This window comes from Silurus meridionalis, chromosome 18 (genome assembly GCF_014805685.1).
Source record: "Silurus meridionalis isolate SWU-2019-XX chromosome 18, ASM1480568v1, whole genome shotgun sequence".
Taxonomy (NCBI): Eukaryota; Metazoa; Chordata; class Actinopteri; order Siluriformes; family Siluridae; genus Silurus; species Silurus meridionalis.
Window position 1 is genome coordinate 22487120 of NC_060901.1, and position 17579 is coordinate 22504698.

Sequence of the window (17579 nt, forward strand, 5' to 3'; positions counted from 1 at the left end):
AAGAAATGCTGTGTAATCTAAACAGGTTTTATCGTAATAGTGTGTGTGTGTGTGTGTGTGTGTGTGTGTGTGCAGGTACTCCCAGCCTCTGCACGAGGAGATTGCCCTGCACAAGCACCTGAAACATAAGAACATTGTGCAGTACTTGGGCTCCATCAGTGAAGACGGCTTTATCAAGATCTTCATGGAGCAGGTCCCAGGAGGTGAGATTGAAGTGTTGTGGTGAAAAAGAAAGTAGAAATGGCTGCTATTTATTAACATTTATGACTAGTACTGTTTTATTTTTGTGTGTGTGGTTTTATTGGTATATTTTATCTGTTGAAATATCAATTTTGTAAATCTGGTTTGCAAGTTCACAATTTGGACAGTAGGAATTTCTGCTTGATTTCGAAAAGCACATCATATCAGTAGCAACCAGATAAGGGAATAATAGAAAATGGGACACAAAATATAGTACACATCACAATACACCATTTTATATATATATATATATATATATATATATATATATATATATATATATATATATATATATATATATATATATATATATATATATATAAAATTTACTTCCCATTGGCTACTATAGGGAAGATGTTCCACTAGATTTTGTGGAGATTTGTGAGATTTCATTCAGCCACAAGGGTGTTAGTGAAGTCAGGTGGGTGAGGTGAGGAGGCTCGGGGTGTCGTTCCAGTTCACACAAAAGCTGTTGAATAGGGAGATCTATAGCAGGAGATCTTCCACCAGATCCAACCCATGTAAATCATATCTTCATGGAGCTAGTACAATACAAAATTGAGGAAGAACTGTGTATGGCTTGAAAAGTCTAGTGTCCCAGTACACTGTAATATAATTATTCTACACCACAATCCACCATAATATAAAAAAATTACATTTTTCCAGGCACACGTTCACTTTTCCGTTCTGTTTTGACCCGCAGGCAGTCTCTCAGCACTGCTGCGCTCCAAATGGGGTCCTCTAAAGAACAATGAGCCGACCATCGGCTTCTACACCAAACAGATCCTAGAAGGGCTCAAATACCTGCACGATAACCAGATTGCCCACCGAGACATCAAGGTAACAATAATACATATTAAAAAATGATGATAAAAAAAATAAATGTATCTTATTGTATCAGAAAGTTTTACTTTCATTGAGGGAATTATTCAAAGTATTCATTAGGATAAATAACTATATATTTTTTTTAAATCCCAATAATTGAAATATTTAATATTTATTGTATTTCAAGCTACAAAGCTTTAATATTTAATACCAAATGTGTTCTATTGTAATGTACATGTGGATTTCTAATGCATATGGATATCCTTTTTATTTATTTTTTTAGCTGCTATAACGCAAGTTATAACAGGAACTCGCTTGTTTGTTGAATAACAGTTTTTTTTTTTAAACAATAGCAAATAGATTTTTGTGTTGTATAAAAAAAAAAATACTTCAGGATGTGTTGTCATTGAAAAGCGGCTAAATCCCACCACCTGGTCATTTATTAATTAACCACCCAAGTGTTACATTTTTTATAATTTATGATTTAGAAAAGACTTAATACACAAACGTTTGTTACACTAAAATTACTCCAAAATTGTCGCGCTATTATTTTTAGCCGGAAAAAAAAAACCTAAAAAAAAAAAAAAACCTAAAAAAACCAACCGTTTATTTTCATCCTTCTGCCAGGGTGATGAACCTTTCTTTGTCCTGTGGAATTTTCCACAACGTGTAGCATGTTAAAGTTGATATCTGACATCATGGCGTTCATACACGCCTCATTTCTTTACACAAGTCTGTATGAAGGGTCACGTCACTAAATGTTAATCTGTTTTGTTTGCACTGTCTTTTATGGGCCGTTTGAAAAATCTCTCTGGGCACACGAATATGGTGTTTATGTGGTTTGGCTTAGGGCCACAGTTTCTGAGAAAAGGTGCTGATAAGAGAAGTCTTTGTGCTGCTGTGGGTGACTTGGAAGATCTTTTGAAGTTCATTTCAAGATTAAATCTGCACATTTTGTCCGCGATAACGTCCCGCTTTGTTGACTATCACTTCATGTGAATTTTATGTGTCAATGAACCACTGTATTTTCAAATGAATCTAAGCACAAACATACAACTGTTTTAGGATTTTCTTAATGCCACAGTTTGAACTCTTAGATTGAAGAGAAACACATTTTTTTTTTACAACTGTTTAAAATTGGTCTGGTTTTAGCCTCGTGTGCATGCGTTACTTGTGTAGCATTAACATGACGTCTCGTCTAATATGCATGTTTTCGTGCTCACACAGGGAGACAACGTCCTGATAAACACCTACAGCGGAGTTCTGAAGATCTCAGACTTTGGCACGTCAAAGCGCCTGGCTGGGATCAACCCCTGCACAGAGACCTTCACCGGTATCCAACACGGTTTCTATAATAAAATCAAGGTTCTATAGTGTTGTGTTTCCTACAACTGATTATCGACTGTAGTTTTTCCGGGACTCTAAGTAGTTCAGCTGGCTGTTTTATCTACAGTATGGTTTTCCATTTACTCTTGTGATGTTCAAACAGCAGAGGTGGAAAGAGTAATACAATGTTCTACTCGAGTACTGTTACGTCAATGAAATTTTACTTGAGTTACCGGTTTAAAAATCTACTCAAGTAAAAGTAATATTAGGTGAGTCGCTCCATTTAAAATTTACGTAGTGGGATTCTTTCAGAATGTCATTTATGATAATGATAGGAATCGTAAATTTGTTCCTTTCTTGATCTAATAAACAATAGTTGTTACTACATGTACTGCAAAACGGAGAAATCTGAGAACGTATTTAGCGTTTCGTAAACATTTCCTGTTCCTGAGTTACAAATCAGTAGAAAAACCAAACGTTTTAAAAAAAATCTTATGTGATATAAATGTCCTTGAATAGCTTTAAATGATTGTGGATTTTCTCTTGAATTCGTCTTCATTTCCTGGTTTAAAAAAATAAATAAATAAAAGATCCTGACTTGTACACTGTTTGGCCTGCAAAACCAGAGTGTTTTTCCAAACTAAAGCAAATACAGACAAAAGTACATTAAGTTCTATCTTCCTTTCATGTCTTAAACATTTTGGGTACCCTCGAGGCACTTCAAATCAGGACCGAGCTGCTTTTTAGAGAACATCGGCCCCCTGAGATTTTTCTGAGAGACTTGAAGGCAGTGTATTTGTCCCACGCCTGAATCTGCTCGGAGACCTTCTCAACTTTCACACACATTAAATAAAAGCTATTGCATGTATTACTTTTATTATGCAGAAGAACCGAGGGCCGCTGGAACTTTCTGCTGTTTCCATTCAGGGTTTAGACTTTCTTTTTTTATTCATGTGAATTCACAGAAAGTTAAAAGATAAGATCTGGTTTCATAGAATAAGGAGTAAAACATGACGTGTGTGTGTGTGTGTGTGTGTGTGTGTGTGTGTGTGTGTGTGTCGCTCATGATGTGTTTCTGTTTGCAGGAACGTTACAGTACATGGCTCCAGAGATCATAGACAAAGGCCCTCGTGGTTATGGGAAGCCAGCGGATATTTGGTCACTGGGGTGCACCATTATAGAGATGGCCACTGGGAAACCACCATTTTATGAGCTGGGAGAACCTCAGGCAGCCATGTTTAAGGTCAGAGACCGTCTCAGAATGTATATGTATGTTCTTTTAAATATTATTTTATCAAAGATTTTTTTTTTTTTTAAGAAAAAAAAACTACTTGTTACAACCGTGGTGATCTTAAAAAGCATCTCAAAATGCACAACACATCAGCCCTTCAGGTGAATAGAAAGTGAAAGATTTGTAAAAGAAAATGTCAACAGATTCGGTTTAGGTGATCTGGTGCCCACTGCATTCATTCGATTCTTGTTCTTGGCTGACCTTAATGGAACCTGATATAAAGTTTATTGTTAAAATGTTAATGAATGGACATTCGGTGCCAACCAGATGAGTATCGGTTTTCTTTAGAGACTGGTTTCCTCTCAGAATTTCTTCCTCATTCCATTTAAGGGGGGTTTTTCCTTGCCACAGTCACCACTGGCTTTTGCAAAGTAAAATTTTAGAACCTCTTCATCCGTGTTTAGCTGCTTTGGGACAATATCTATTGTTTACCCATTGTGATATTTATTGTAAAAATCTGCTAAAGCTCGTTACCTGTATAAAAGAATGTGTACGTTTACTGCCTATAATTTTGTTCCTTATATTTGTTTATCCTAATTTCTCAATTGGACACAATCTATTTTCTAGAACGGATAACTTGAACGTTCTCACACAAATTCTGTCGGGTTGTAATGAAAAAAATGCAGTCAAAAAGATGTTTTGTAAAATGTATTTCGTTTTTATGCTCCTTAGTTTTCCCTCATTAGATACCTTGGTTAGAAAATGGCAATAGAAAATGGTAAACAACTTAAATATGCTAACGAATGTTTATAAGCTACAAAGATTTCAATATATGGCTATTTTGGAAGGGAAAGCGGTAGCAAAGCATGCTGAAGGCCTTATGAGGATGTCTTGAAAGCGCCTGAAAGTCACTCAGTGTTGTACTTTCCATGTAATCGGTATAAAAATAAACCCTCTTAAAACAATTAAGGATGTCGTCTGGGAAGATTTAAACATAGACAACAAGGATAATATTGTTTGACCGTCTGTGTAGCTCTGTGTTCCTGATATAACTTATAACCACTGAAAGAACATCAGTTTCTGAGAGCATGGGGGGTGGTGGGGTGGGTGGATTTCTTCACAAAAAGCACTCCTAAGACTTCATATAAACATGTTTATGGTATGGATTAGTAGACACAGATTCGAGGCTCATCCTCTAGTTTAAAACGTGGTGTAGGAATGTTATCGATTTCAGGCCGGTTTCTTCAGACTGAGGTCTACATTCCTCAGCCATGTAGGGAAAGTCAGTGTTGCCAAAATGGGGATTGCCCATAATCCCATTCCGGCTGTGAGAGAGCGGAACTGCAAGGCCGCCAGCACTGCCATGTGGGAAAGGTCATGCTGATTTGTGTAAGGTGACCCAGCAGCATGGTTTTATCGAGCCAGTGAAGTGGCTCTTTGATTATGAATAGCTTTTGTGTTCATTTCCTGTCTGCATTCGTAGGTGGGAATGTTCAAGATCCATCCAGAAATTCCAGACACCATGTCAGCCGAGGCCAAGGCGTTCATCTTGCGCTGTTTTGAGCCGGACCCGGACCTGCGCGCTACGGCCAACGAGCTGCTCATGCACGACTTTCTCACAGTGACGTCTCGCAAGAAAAAAGCCAAGGGCAACAACTTCACAGGTGTGCTTATGCTTCACATCGATTGTTGCAGTCCAGATTCGGTTAAAGGCCGGGGATAACCATTTTGGCGTGTAAAAAGTTTTCAACAATGCAGCTTTAACGTATCGTCACAAATCCTGTCAGGTTTGTAGCCACGTGAAAAGAAGTAGCTGTGAACCAGCAGTGTGAAGAAAATGCTTAAACTTTCTCACAGAAATCATTTCGGTTTCGGCTAAAAATGGCTGTAAAGAATGACTTCAATGTCTCGGAAATCCTGTCAGCAAACCTAGCGCTATTACAGTGGGGGAAATAATTTTGTTCCCATGCTGATTTTTGTAAATTTACCCCTTCCAAAGAAATAAAAAGTTATTTTTATCACGTAACTCCTATAGACACTACACAATGAATCTTGACATTATTGTTACCATAATTATGGGAGTCACGTGACAAAAGAACTAACGACACGTACTAGCAGATATGAGCGGTGAAGCTACTCGTTCTGTTTAACATTTGTCTTTAGCTGTATCATCATATTTTCATTATCGGAACTATGGGCAAAGTTGGTGCATGTAGACGTGTTGGAGGATCTGCTTATTGAAAATGTATTTTAAAACGAATTAATGCAATTTATTTCTGGATGTTTTTTCCAGCTTTGACCCCAGCAACAGGTGAGTCCTCTAATCTTTTATAATTTAAATGAATGAGTTTTATTGAAATTCAGAATCGTTTGGATTTTACTCACTCCTGTGCTTTGTCGCTTTGCCAGAATACGTGCGCAGTATCTCGCTTCCCGTTCCGGTGGTGGTCGAGGACACGAGCAGCAGCAGCGAATATGGTTCGGTGTCTCCGGACAACGAGCTGAGCGTCAACCCTTTCGTCTTCAAGCCCAGCGTCAAGTGCCTTAGTGAACGAGAGGTCAAAGGGCACAGGTCGCTCTTCCTCAGGTAACTAGAGAGGTGACTGTTGATTCGTTTTGTCGAGTCACTAATGAGTGTGTGACTGAAAGTGTGTGTTTTTCTTCAGCATCCCAGTGGAGCAGTTTGAGGACCACAGCGCTCCGCCGTCTCCGGAAGAAAAGGACCCCGGGTTCTTTATGCTAAAGAAGGACAGCGAGCGCAGGGCCACGCTGCACCGCATCCTCACCGAGGACCGAGACAAAATAGTCACTAACCTGCAGGAGGCGCTCACGCAGGTGAGCCGTGCATACAGGGATTGTACGAGGTGGTATCAAAAGGTTTTAAGACGAGCTCTGTTTACAAGAAAGTTTAATGGCTGTAGACGTAGATAAATAAATTAGACTCTAAACTTTTAAAAAGGGGTTGACGAGTCAGAGATTTTCTCTACAGGGTGCGGAGGAGACCAAGCTAAAACACGAGCACATTTCAACTCTGGTTGCCAGCCTGGGGGATTTCGTACGGATGGCAGACCGAAAAATCATCGCCAACACGCTGTCGCAGCTTAAACTCGAGCTGGACTTTGACAGCGTCGCCATCAGCCAGCTGCAGGTGGTGCTGTTCGGCTTCCAAGATGCGGTGAGTCTCTTGAGGTTCAGCTGTTTTATTAAATTTTTTTTCAAAGACGAATAATGGTCACAGTATGATAAACCGTTTTCCATCATCTGCATTTTACTTTTACATCATCCAAATACTTTTGACCATGTATTGTGTGTATGTACTTTTTTCCATTAATATTAACAGTATTTATGGATACAGAGAGAGAACTAAGGTGCCTCCTTTAAGAAAGCTTACATAACATGTCGCGCCCACGTCGCCACCTACTGTTCAGCCTTAACACTGCTAATCACTGAGCACTAAGGATTAATTGGAGATCTATTTAAAGCACTATAGAAATTGTCTTGTATATCGCAGGTATGAGAAGACTATTTGATGCTGAAAGTTCTTATGCATCTATAAGATCATGGCGTGTTGTTTTTAAAAATAAAAAAAAAATTACAAAATTAAAAAACGAGGAAAACATAGTTGTTGCTTTAGAAAATGTAGTAAGGTGAAGAACAACATATTACACCGTAACGCATGATCCATTAAATGGCTGCTAAAGTGGGAACATGGAACACACCGGTAGTCATTGTGCATCAGAAATTGAACAAAAATCGCTGACCTCGGCAGTCCAGTATGAGACGGTCAGAGTTTCTAAGAGGAAAAATGCCCACCAACACTGGATGTTAGAGGCCGTAAAATAGTTCTATCTATCATTGCGTAGAACAGGTACACGGCACTGAAATGAAGTTTAGCGCCTACCAAAATAATGTGGATAAATGTACAGCAAATAAATATACAGGCTCCTGCAGTGAATATATATAATATATAATATAAAATGGAGTCACGTTCACTTTTTACTGACTTTTTTTTTTTTTTTTTTTTTACACCAGCACATGGACACTTTAATGACCATTACATCACACTTTAATCTGTACTTCTGTCATGCATATTTGTATATGTATATACATCTATATACTTTTTTTTTTTTTGCGCTAGAGTATATATACATACTTAGATCATATTTGAATATACTTTTATACTTATTTTAACGTTACTTTACTCTTTTATTTTATCTATTGTATTTCATGTTTACAAGTTGTACAGTTTCACTACGTCATACTCTGTATGAATGCGTATGTGACATAAAATTTTCGATTTGCCTGCAGATGAACAAAGTGCTACGGAATCACAACATCAAACCTCACTGGATGTTTGCTCTCGATAACATCGTCCGGAAAGCCGTACAGACCGCCATCACCATCCTGGTGCCAGGTAATGAGGTCTCTACTGCGCCGTTTTATGACTTACTGTGTGAGGTTTTTTACAATTTTAAAAAGAAAACAAAAAAAACATGACCATTATTGTCCAGAGTAGAACAAAGCAGCGTTTCCTCTGCAGGTAAGTGAAGTTACTGAGCAACTCAAGAACTTTGAGAATGGATTTGGACTTTAACCTCAGGGTTTGAACTTCTGAGATTCTTTGACGTTGCCTGAAATAGTCACAAGGGAATAAAAAATTTAAGTGGTTACCCATGTTTGTTCTTTTTTTCTGTGCATCTCAGAGCTCAGGCCACACTTCAGCTTGGCATCCGAGAGCGACCACGCCGATCAGGACGACGTCGACGAGGAAACCCTCGGCAACAAGCGCAGAAACTCCACCGCCGTCAACCACGACGACACGGTGGCCACGTCCGGCGTGAGCACGCTCAGTTCAACCGTCTCAGAGTCTCAGACGGCGCAACGCTCAGTCAGCATGGAACTCGGCCGCATGAAGCTCGAGACCAACAGGTGGCGCTGCAATACTTTTTTGGTTCGGATGGTTTGGTATCAGGATAGAGCTCGGGTCGTATTCTTGATGGAATAAAGATTGCGTGTGCGTTTCAGGTTGTTAGAGGAGCTGGTGGAGAGGGAGAGAGAGTATCAGTGTGTACTCAATCAGATTCTGGAAGAGAGGGAGAGGGAGATTAAACTACTGAAGATTCGCTCTGAAACTACCAGTCAGTCTTTATATACACACACACAATTACTTCCTACCCTTCAAGTCCATCATTATTAGTCTAACAGTAAGTGATTTCTGTTTTGTGGTTCTATTTGTAGATGTTGCCGCTCCTTCAGCGAGTACTATGAGTTCATTGGGACGTGAGGGCGACACCGAGCTCCTCAAATGGCTGAGGCTACACGGAGCCGACGCAGACTCTATAGACCAGGTAACGTCTGCCTTTTTCTACAAATATCCAATAAAATAAAAAAAACACTATTGTAAATGCTGAAGTGTTTGTACTTGTGCTGTAGATTGTAGCGGAGGACTACACCCTGGATGACATTCTTCACTACGTCACCAGGGACGACCTGAAAAGTCTGAGGTTGAAGTAAGTCAAACGTGCATCGTTTATCATCAAAGTTGCGCTGAAATGATTTCGTGAGCAAAATCCGAAAAATAAAATAATAATAATAATTTAATCTGATTTTCCATATCTTTAAGTGCATTTCATTACAGTTTGTTTACATTTAGCCACGCCCACAAAATCACATCTTACCCGTTGAGCTGCCACTTCCATTTAGTTGTTGCCGTGAAAAACCTCCAGAGGGCAGCATTTCTGAGGGTGGAAATTCCTCTTGAATTTGAAACACCATAAAAGGTAAAGCTCAGAAAGCTGAAAAGGACAAAATGACTACTAAATGGAAATGGCAGCTCAGTGATTAAGATGTTTGGCCATCTGATCTTCAGTCTTAACGATTTACGTATTGGTTTCATTTTCAGTCATAAACGTGAAATAATGCGGTAATTATTTGCCTTTTTTCTCTCCATTACGTCTTTTCTGATTGCTAGCGGTGATTAAATCTTACGGCGGTTTTTGCGCTAGACTTTACCCAACTCGATTTCTGATGTCTCCACCATTCGGAAGTGTTGTAGAGACAGAATGGAGATGCATGATACGACTAAACCCAGATGTGCTCCAACATCCATTTTAAATGTTTCCTTTCCTACACAGGGGTGGAATCCTGTGCAAGCTCTGGAAAGCTATTGCGGAATATCGAGAGAAACCCGGCTGAGATTCCAGACCCCAGCCTGCTACCTGATCGACTTTATTCCAGTGTGTTTACAGACCAAGAAACCTGAGAATCTGCTCCAGGAAAAAAAAAAACACTGTCACAGCAAGATCCGAACTCCGGCCTGGACGTTTTATTCGGCCCGTTTTATGCAACATTCGCGTTTTTAATCCCCAGTGGTTTCGGATGTGGTTAGTTTCTGCCACGATTAGAAACATTTTATACTGATGCAAGTTTTAATATTCACTTGTACCTGGACATTTTGTGGCTCTAAAGCAGTGACTTTACATGCTTTCCTTATTTCAAAAACCCATTTGAAGGATGTGGAGTGAAGCAAGGTGAAGCTCGTACACAAGTCAGAGTTCCTCATATACGGCAATGAATTCCTGATCTTGTGTCTTTGCTTGTTCATGTTTACAAAAAAAAAAACGGAATCTGAGACTGGCGTAATCCTTCGTTTGTACATTTCTTCGAGCTGACCCGGGCTCGGATTTTAAACTTTTAACATTTACGTTTCCGATCTTAACACTAATTTTTTTTTTACTATTATTGTCCGAACCTGTATTTTATTGTTTTTTTTTTTACTCTCCGTTACATCGTGCTTGTCTTGGGTCAGTCGCCATTGAAAGATCATGAGGCGTAATCCATAAACTGTACTGTATTAAAAATAAGTTCTTGGAACAAAGTTTGAAGATGTTCAAAAGCCAGATTTCTGCATCGCGTGACTTTGGGATTTTTTTTTCCGTACGCTTATTAGTTCATACAAACGTTATACATTCTATAAAACTTGTGGCTTTATACAGTTTTTACCTGGTTGTTCTGCTTAGCGCACAGTTTTGGTTTTTTTTCCCCCCGTACTTGATATTTTCTATTTAATGTTGTTTTTGTTTATTTAATCATTAATGAATGAGATTATTTGTGCATTTGTTAGATGACAGTCCTAAAAATTAACTGTGAAATTAAAGTGGGACCTGAGAAATCGTTACGAGTTTGTGTGTTTATATGTACATATGTCTACACACACACACACACACACACACACTGCATCCGACAACAGGGAAAAGTAGGCCTACATGGTGAAGAGCCAAAAAAACACCAAAAACATAATTGATGCCCAACTATCTGACATTAAACATCATCTCCACAGTATATCTACAACGTGCAGACATCTACTGTGGTAAAGATGTTCAGTGACTGGTATAGACATACACAATTTTACCTCAACTTTATGGTACATGGCATTTTTTTTTTTTTTTTTTTTTTTTTTTTTGCTGAGTACCTGTACTGTGGCTTGATGATATACATCCATTAATCCGTCCATCCATCACCTGACACGAATCCTTTTACCTCAGTGAAGGGGAAAATCACCAGCTCAGCATCTGTTAAAGTCGCCTAAAATATCAAACTGCAAAAACATATGACTCGTTAAAATGTCATTTTGAAACCAGCAGCCTCTCAAAGATGCTTCTAAAAAAATATCTTTCTTTAGCTAAAACTATTTTAGGGCACATACCCGAGAGTAGAATCGTTACTTTGTGATGTTATTCCTCACCTAGGCGAAGGTCCACAGCGGCGATCATCCTGGTGTGGATTCTGACAAAACACTGGTGAACTAAAAAGCAATTCATCATCAAATTACTTAGTCTGAAACTCATATAGAATTGAATGGAAGAAGGGAAAATAAAAACTCACCCCATTATATAAAAAAAAGATTCATTTCCAAACTCAGACTGCCAATCAGATCTTGAGTAGATCGGCTTGGACGTTACCTCGTGTAACCGATATCGTGGTTGCCAATGGATTCATGAATTACACAATAAATGTTATAACCTTTATATTATTTTGTCTGATTTACGTTACAGGAAAAAAAAGTTTGTCATATTTGCAATTGTAAAGAGAACTAGATATTAAATACATAAGGGTATAAGTAATATTTATCATCAGAGACACAATCTATGTGGTTCTTGATCAAAAAAAAAAAAAAACGATCAGGATAAACTCAAAATTCCAGATTTAAATATGCAAAAAAAAAAAAGAGAGTCACTGATTATTGGACCTTTCAGCTGTCTGTATAACGGCGGTTGATGGTCTCTATTTCTCTGTGTTTTTCCTGATGCAATTTCTTTCCTCTCCAAACCTGGCCTTCCGAAACTCCACTTTGACTTTATCCAGTACTCCAGGGATGAAGATCAGATCCAGCGCGGTCATGGCCAAAGCTTTGGCGGTACGCAGGGTATAAACTTGAGCTTCATCTGCACCTGCGAGAACAATACAGTCACAACATTCTTGTGAAATGTGTGCACAGAATCTTTCCTTCACATGAACTGGGAAACCTGGTTCCAGCATGATCATGCAACCTGTGGAAGAACTTGAATTGGCTGGCGTAGAGCTCAAAAAAGAATTTGAGTAAATGTACTTCGTTCCTGTGATTTTTTTGGCTATTTTCTAGGTGTTACTGATTTGCGCCTTTGCTGAAGAGGTCATTAACACTCCCTACTCGCATCTGCTGCCTGTGAGCAACTTGTAGTCAGTTTTACAGTAAGGGATCTACACAATGATTTTCAGGTACTTTTTTTGAAACACACCCTCATAGCTGAATGAAATCTCATACGAATTTCCAGAGATTCTATTGGACCATCTTCCCAGAAGTTTGGAGGTTCTTATAAAAGCAAATAGGGAACGGCATGTTCAACCAATCACGCGCTCAGGTGTCCACAAACTTGTCCATTTAGTGTGGACGTGAAACTTTGCGTAGTGTATGAATAACATTATTACGCAGAGTTCTTCGTCTTCAGACTCACCGGAAGCAGCTGTATACTCCGCTGTGTGGTTCAGTGCCTCGGAGCCGATGTAGAAATAAGGGTGAATCCCTGGAACGGCGTGACTCACGTTCCCGAAATCTGTAGAGCCTGATAGAGGAACCACAAAACAAGCGCAAATCGTGATGAACTTGCGTGTTATGTAACCAATTAACGTGTGTATTGGCGTTCTTTACCACCACAGCTGATCATGCAGAGGGAAGAAAACCCTTTTTTTCTGTTGTGTAGTTATTACTTTACCTGAAAAACCCTCTGTGGTGAACGTCATTCCGAGAGCTTTCCCGTTCTGCTCATACAGGTCTTCCAGGGTGCCGTTCCTCAGGACTTCATAAAACTCGTTCTTATCGAACAGGATCTCGACCTGCAAGACACGAGCGGTTTTTAATTTTATGACTGTCCAATCCTGATGCTTTATGCACTGTAATTAGACGTGCACGATATGGACAAAGGTTTGTGGACACAAGACCAAAATTGGGATGTGCTTTTTATCGAACGTCCAATTCCACATTTGCTCTTATATTAATCTCCACTCGTCTGGGAAGATGTTTCACTAGATTTTGTGGAGATTTGTGCTCACTCGGTGACATTAGTGAATATATATATATATACACACACACAGTACAGACCAAAGCTCTATAGCACTCAGGTGTAACAATACTTTGGTCTCTATAGTCTATTCTATATATTTTTACATCAAACATATGGTCAAGTCATTTTGACTCGAGATCCATTATTTCCCGGACAAGTGTGTGTGGGAGTGAAACCCATCGCAACGAACCTCACATCCCGTGGCCAGAGCGGCGGCGCGAAAACAGGCCTCGGCTTTGTCTCTGATGTTGGGCAGGTCTTGGTGCGACGAGGTGCGCAAGTAATACTCCAGCTCGGTGTAGTCCGGGATGATGTTGGGTTTCACACCGCCGTGTTTTATGATACCTGAGTCACACAAGACACTCTGCTTCAGACACTCATCATGATATGGACTGTTGCGTATAGATGTGTGCTGTATTAAAGATTTTATTTAACCAATTGTGATCATTGGCTCGAGTTTAAATGTGCGGAATTTGCTGACCGTGTTGTATTTCATGATCTACAAACACCAAGGTCACTCCAATGTCACTGGTAATATGTAATATAACTTTCTTCTACCATTGAAATTTCTCCGTCGACGTCCAAATATCAGAAATTCGAACAGCACTGTCTACTTAATTAGGTTTATTACAAACTGGATGGGAAATCCATAAACTGGATGTGGGAATGGAAAAATCAAGACTTTAATGTGTTTTCTGAACACTAACACAAAGCACGTCCAAAAAAAAAGTATTGGACGTTTTCGGAATCAGTAGCATGGAATCCTATTGTCAGGTGTCCACAAACTTTTGCCGCTACAATATACACGTTAAGAAAACTCCAAATATCAGCTACAAATAAAGCATGATGCCTGAGCTTCTAATATCCACTTCCCTTTATTAGGTGCGATGAGGAGGATGTACGTTGACAGCGTTTAATAACGCAAACTTACCGTGGATCCTCCAGTCAGGTCTGAGCTGCTGGCGTAGAGACGAGATGTTACTGTAGGCCAGGACGGCTGCATCTAGAGCATTTACTCCTTCCCAGGGATATGCTGATGCATGAGATGCACGCCCGTGGTACTTCACCAGCACGCTGCGAAATTAAAGGAAAAAACAATAAATCAGCGCCTGTTGCTGCTTTTACATTACGTCATAAACATCCTCAGGATCACCTGCTCAGGTTTGTTCTTTCTACATTCTGTCTTTCAAGTTAAAGAGGTGCACCTCGATTGTTTGTGCATCCTCATAATATACTCTAAATCCTGCTACATACAATAAATACAATCATTTTCCCCCTGAAACCACAACAACCAGCAGGGAGATGATGGAGAGGTAACGCTAACCAAACAATGAGAACCAACCTACCCAGATCAAGTACATTGAAAAAATATAATGTTTAGTATGGAAGGTTTTAGCTTGACATTACTGGAGCAAACCGCTGACAATAGACAAAACAAAGGAAAAGCCGAAAATCTGAAAAAATGAATCAAATACCTTTACGTTATTTATCCATTACCGTCGACGGTATACATTGAGAATTCACGGGGTACCAAAATCAGAAAGCCAAATAAAGACGATGTTTAGAATTTACCCCTGTATAGCCATGGCTGGTAGATAGGCAGCATTCTTCTGAGTGGGATGAGCCATAAACACCACGTCGAGACCCTCGAAAGCTCCTTCTCGCAGCAAATCCACTTTCCCGCCTCCGTCCTCTTCTGCTGGAGTTCCCAACACGGTTATCTAAAAAAATTAAATCGTTAGCAATCGCTGTGTAATGTAATTGCAAACAATGTAATGTGCACTGAAAAGCAAGTTGAGAGTTCAAGCTAGAGCAAAAGGATCTACAAAACTACCACAGTCTGTATACATCTTACAAAGCTTAGATACACAAACTAGAGGTCAACCGTCTCATCGGTTTTGCTGATTAATCGGCACCAATAGTTTGCTGGAACTATCTGTAAAAATACATCCCGATAGTTTTTCCGGGTTGGGTTATACAGTGCGAGAGCAGCCTCTAGAGGTGAATCACTGACCCTATGTGCTGTTTATTTATTTCTTTTTTATCATCTTAGATGTAACTGTTTTTATTTATTTGGAGTGTTTTTTGTTTCAATTTAAATGCATGTATTTACCTTAATATTTTGTAATAAATTCATACAGTTTTACAACACATTTTCATGATTGTTAGAAAGTATCTATGTGTGAAAAGTACTTTATTTTTGTCATTGTTATGAACTATTTTACACAGAGTGTTTGGTTTTATCCAGTATCCATTTTAAAAACTATTGGATGATGATTAGGTTATCGGCAAATACGATCCAACCCAGCCTTTGGTAAAATGCAGTTGACATCTAATATAAATACGCATGTAATTTTTTATATTTTACTCTGTAATGGGTTAGAATAAATGCCTGTTTCTTTCTTTGCTATGGGGTACAATTCGGTTGGGAAAACATATCATAGATTTAAACAAATAGCTTGTAAATATGAATCTTTATTTTAAATTTTCACAAAGTGGAATAAATGATAGAAATAAGTTTGACATTTTTTCCCCAATAAATCCCTACTAAGCAAATATTCTTCAGAGATGTTGCTCCATTAGATTTTGTGAGATTTCATTCAGCTACAATGATGTTAGGAAAGTCAGGTATTTGGGAAGTTTGGGAAAGTACCACATACAACTGGGAAAGTCACGTGTCCCAACACTTTTTTCCATGTGTATTTAAGTTGGACACAAAAATAACATGTCTCTTGTCGTCCTCTAGTGGCTGTCTGAAGCACAATTAAAAAAATTTGATTTTTTCAAGTCACTTTTTTGCTTTTACCTTCACATCAAAAGCTCTTGACAGTTACAGTAACAAAGTCAGGTGATGTGCTGTAAACTGTTATAACACACCATTTACTGGTAGTTTTTATGTGGTGCATTTTTGTTGTAAAGTCCAACTTGTAAATGTCCTTGCAAGTTGATTTCTTCTCCTCTGTCGGCCGTTGTGGAATAAAAAAAATCCATCAAATCCACACGGATATATTTGAGCATGTGCAGTTTGCTACAGATAAGGGGTTGCGAGCTCGGACTAGTCCACACTTTGACCATCCAATCAAAGGATGTGCAAAAATTCTGAGGTTATTGGACGCCTTCTAGGCGGCTTCAGAGTGGCCAAATCCCAGTCTGATTGGTTTAAGACTGCTGAAATCTGATTGAGTAGGTACTCTAACCGAAAATTACACTTCTTGAATATCTAAGGGAAACGCAATGAAATGAAGGGAATAATTCAACACATATTCAAAGACAAGTCAGTGATACTGATAGTCAACCAAAGAAGGTCTTGAAGGCACTGACCGCCCTCCACTGGAATATACATAAGTATCATTTGAACATTTGAACCAGAACAATGCAGTGTGTATGGTTTGAATGCTAAATGCTGTATAACACGCTTAATTGGCGCACCTTAGTTGGAACAGGACACGCCCCTTCGCTCTCCAGCGCCGCCTTCAGGCCGAGTGCTGCAGCTGCTCCGCTCTCTGCTATCAGGTTGTGACCGCAAGCGTGACCTAAAGCAGGCAGAGCATCATACTCACACAGGAAGCCCACATTCAACCCAGAGCCACCGTCTACCCCATCTACACCTCCCCACGTGGCTCGAAAAGCCGTTTCTAGTTTATAGTGTTCCTCCACGGTCCATCCTTTCTCCTGCTTGAAAAAGTGGACCAGAGTTTCATGGGCATGTCTTTCCCCATAGGCCAGCTCGGGGTGACTCCATATCGCGTCTCCAAGCCGGTGCAGCTTCTCCTTGCCCTCGTCAATGGAAGAGCAAACGTGCTGCTTTAGCGCTTGGAGTTTCTCGGCCATTTTGCAACACAAGGCGCTTGCTTATAAATTAGCCTCAAAGTCCAAACACTAATTCCGAGTTTGCTTCGAAATCACAACCTGTAATTCCCCTCAGAGAAGTGGAAAAAACAAAACACCACTTTAACTCGGAATTTTAACTCGGAGTCTTTAGTTAGCGAGTGACGTCAAAACAAGATGGCGACGCACACTGGGACCGGCAAGAAAGTTCACAACTAATTCTGCCTTCGAATTAAATCACACCCCGGCACATGATCTGCTTACATTTTACCCACACATGACTACAATAACCATTATTCATTTATTATTTCATTTATGTACTGGTTTAATCTTCCATCTCGTCATGCTAACGCCCGGTTCCGACCTCGAACACTCCGAGGTGGGAAATTACGTCATTATCAAGCGCCTGAAACCCAGTGTGCTCGCAGCGCCCACCTGATCCTATAAACCTTTCAAAACTGATTCACCGTTACATAGAGGATCTTTTTATAATGACATATAATGTAAAAAAAAGTGTTCAAATTCAAAAT

At 39.5% G+C, this 17579-nt stretch overlaps 2 protein-coding genes across 7 annotated transcripts in view; one reads left to right on the forward strand and one right to left on the reverse strand.

Annotated features, from left to right (window-relative positions):
- map3k5 (mitogen-activated protein kinase kinase kinase 5) overlaps positions 1-10799 on the forward strand; it is a 50662-nt gene extending 39863 nt beyond the window's left edge. For all 3 annotated transcript variants that reach the window (XM_046873161.1, XM_046873160.1, XM_046873162.1), the window contains 15 exons: positions 76-203; positions 944-1080; positions 2293-2398; positions 3477-3634; positions 5106-5286; positions 5916-5933; positions 6032-6209; positions 6289-6457; positions 6612-6797; positions 7931-8036; positions 8326-8551; positions 8648-8760; positions 8861-8970; positions 9056-9132; positions 9757-10799. In XM_046873161.1, coding sequence (XP_046729117.1) covers positions 76-203; positions 944-1080; positions 2293-2398; positions 3477-3634; positions 5106-5286; positions 5916-5933; positions 6032-6209; positions 6289-6457; positions 6612-6797; positions 7931-8036; positions 8326-8551; positions 8648-8760; positions 8861-8970; positions 9056-9132; positions 9757-9817 — 1954 coding nt within the window. In that variant the 3' untranslated portion in view covers positions 9818-10799. The remainder of the gene's footprint in view (positions 1-75; positions 204-943; positions 1081-2292; positions 2399-3476; positions 3635-5105; positions 5287-5915; positions 5934-6031; positions 6210-6288; positions 6458-6611; positions 6798-7930; positions 8037-8325; positions 8552-8647; positions 8761-8860; positions 8971-9055; positions 9133-9756) is intronic.
- Positions 10800-11160: 361 nt separating this feature from the next.
- Positions 11161-17386, reverse strand: LOC124401150 (xaa-Arg dipeptidase-like). Of its 4 annotated transcripts, none has more exons than XM_046873167.1 (9): positions 16651-17386; positions 14794-14942; positions 14153-14295; positions 13412-13566; positions 12874-12994; positions 12616-12723; positions 11507-12072; positions 11367-11426; positions 11161-11219 (listed from the first exon to the last, which is right to left on the reverse strand). In XM_046873167.1, exons 1-7 carry the CDS (start codon positions 17050-17052, stop codon positions 11906-11908), a joined length of 1245 nt encoding a protein of 414 aa, XP_046729123.1. In that variant the 5' UTR covers positions 17053-17386; the 3' UTR covers positions 11161-11219; positions 11367-11426; positions 11507-11905. The 4 variants fall into 4 exon arrangements, with proteins under 4 accessions (XP_046729123.1, XP_046729121.1, XP_046729122.1 ...); XM_046873165.1 differs by having other exon boundaries at positions 11328-11426; XM_046873166.1 differs by having other exon boundaries at positions 11367-12072.
- Positions 17387-17579: the final 193 nt, after the last annotated feature.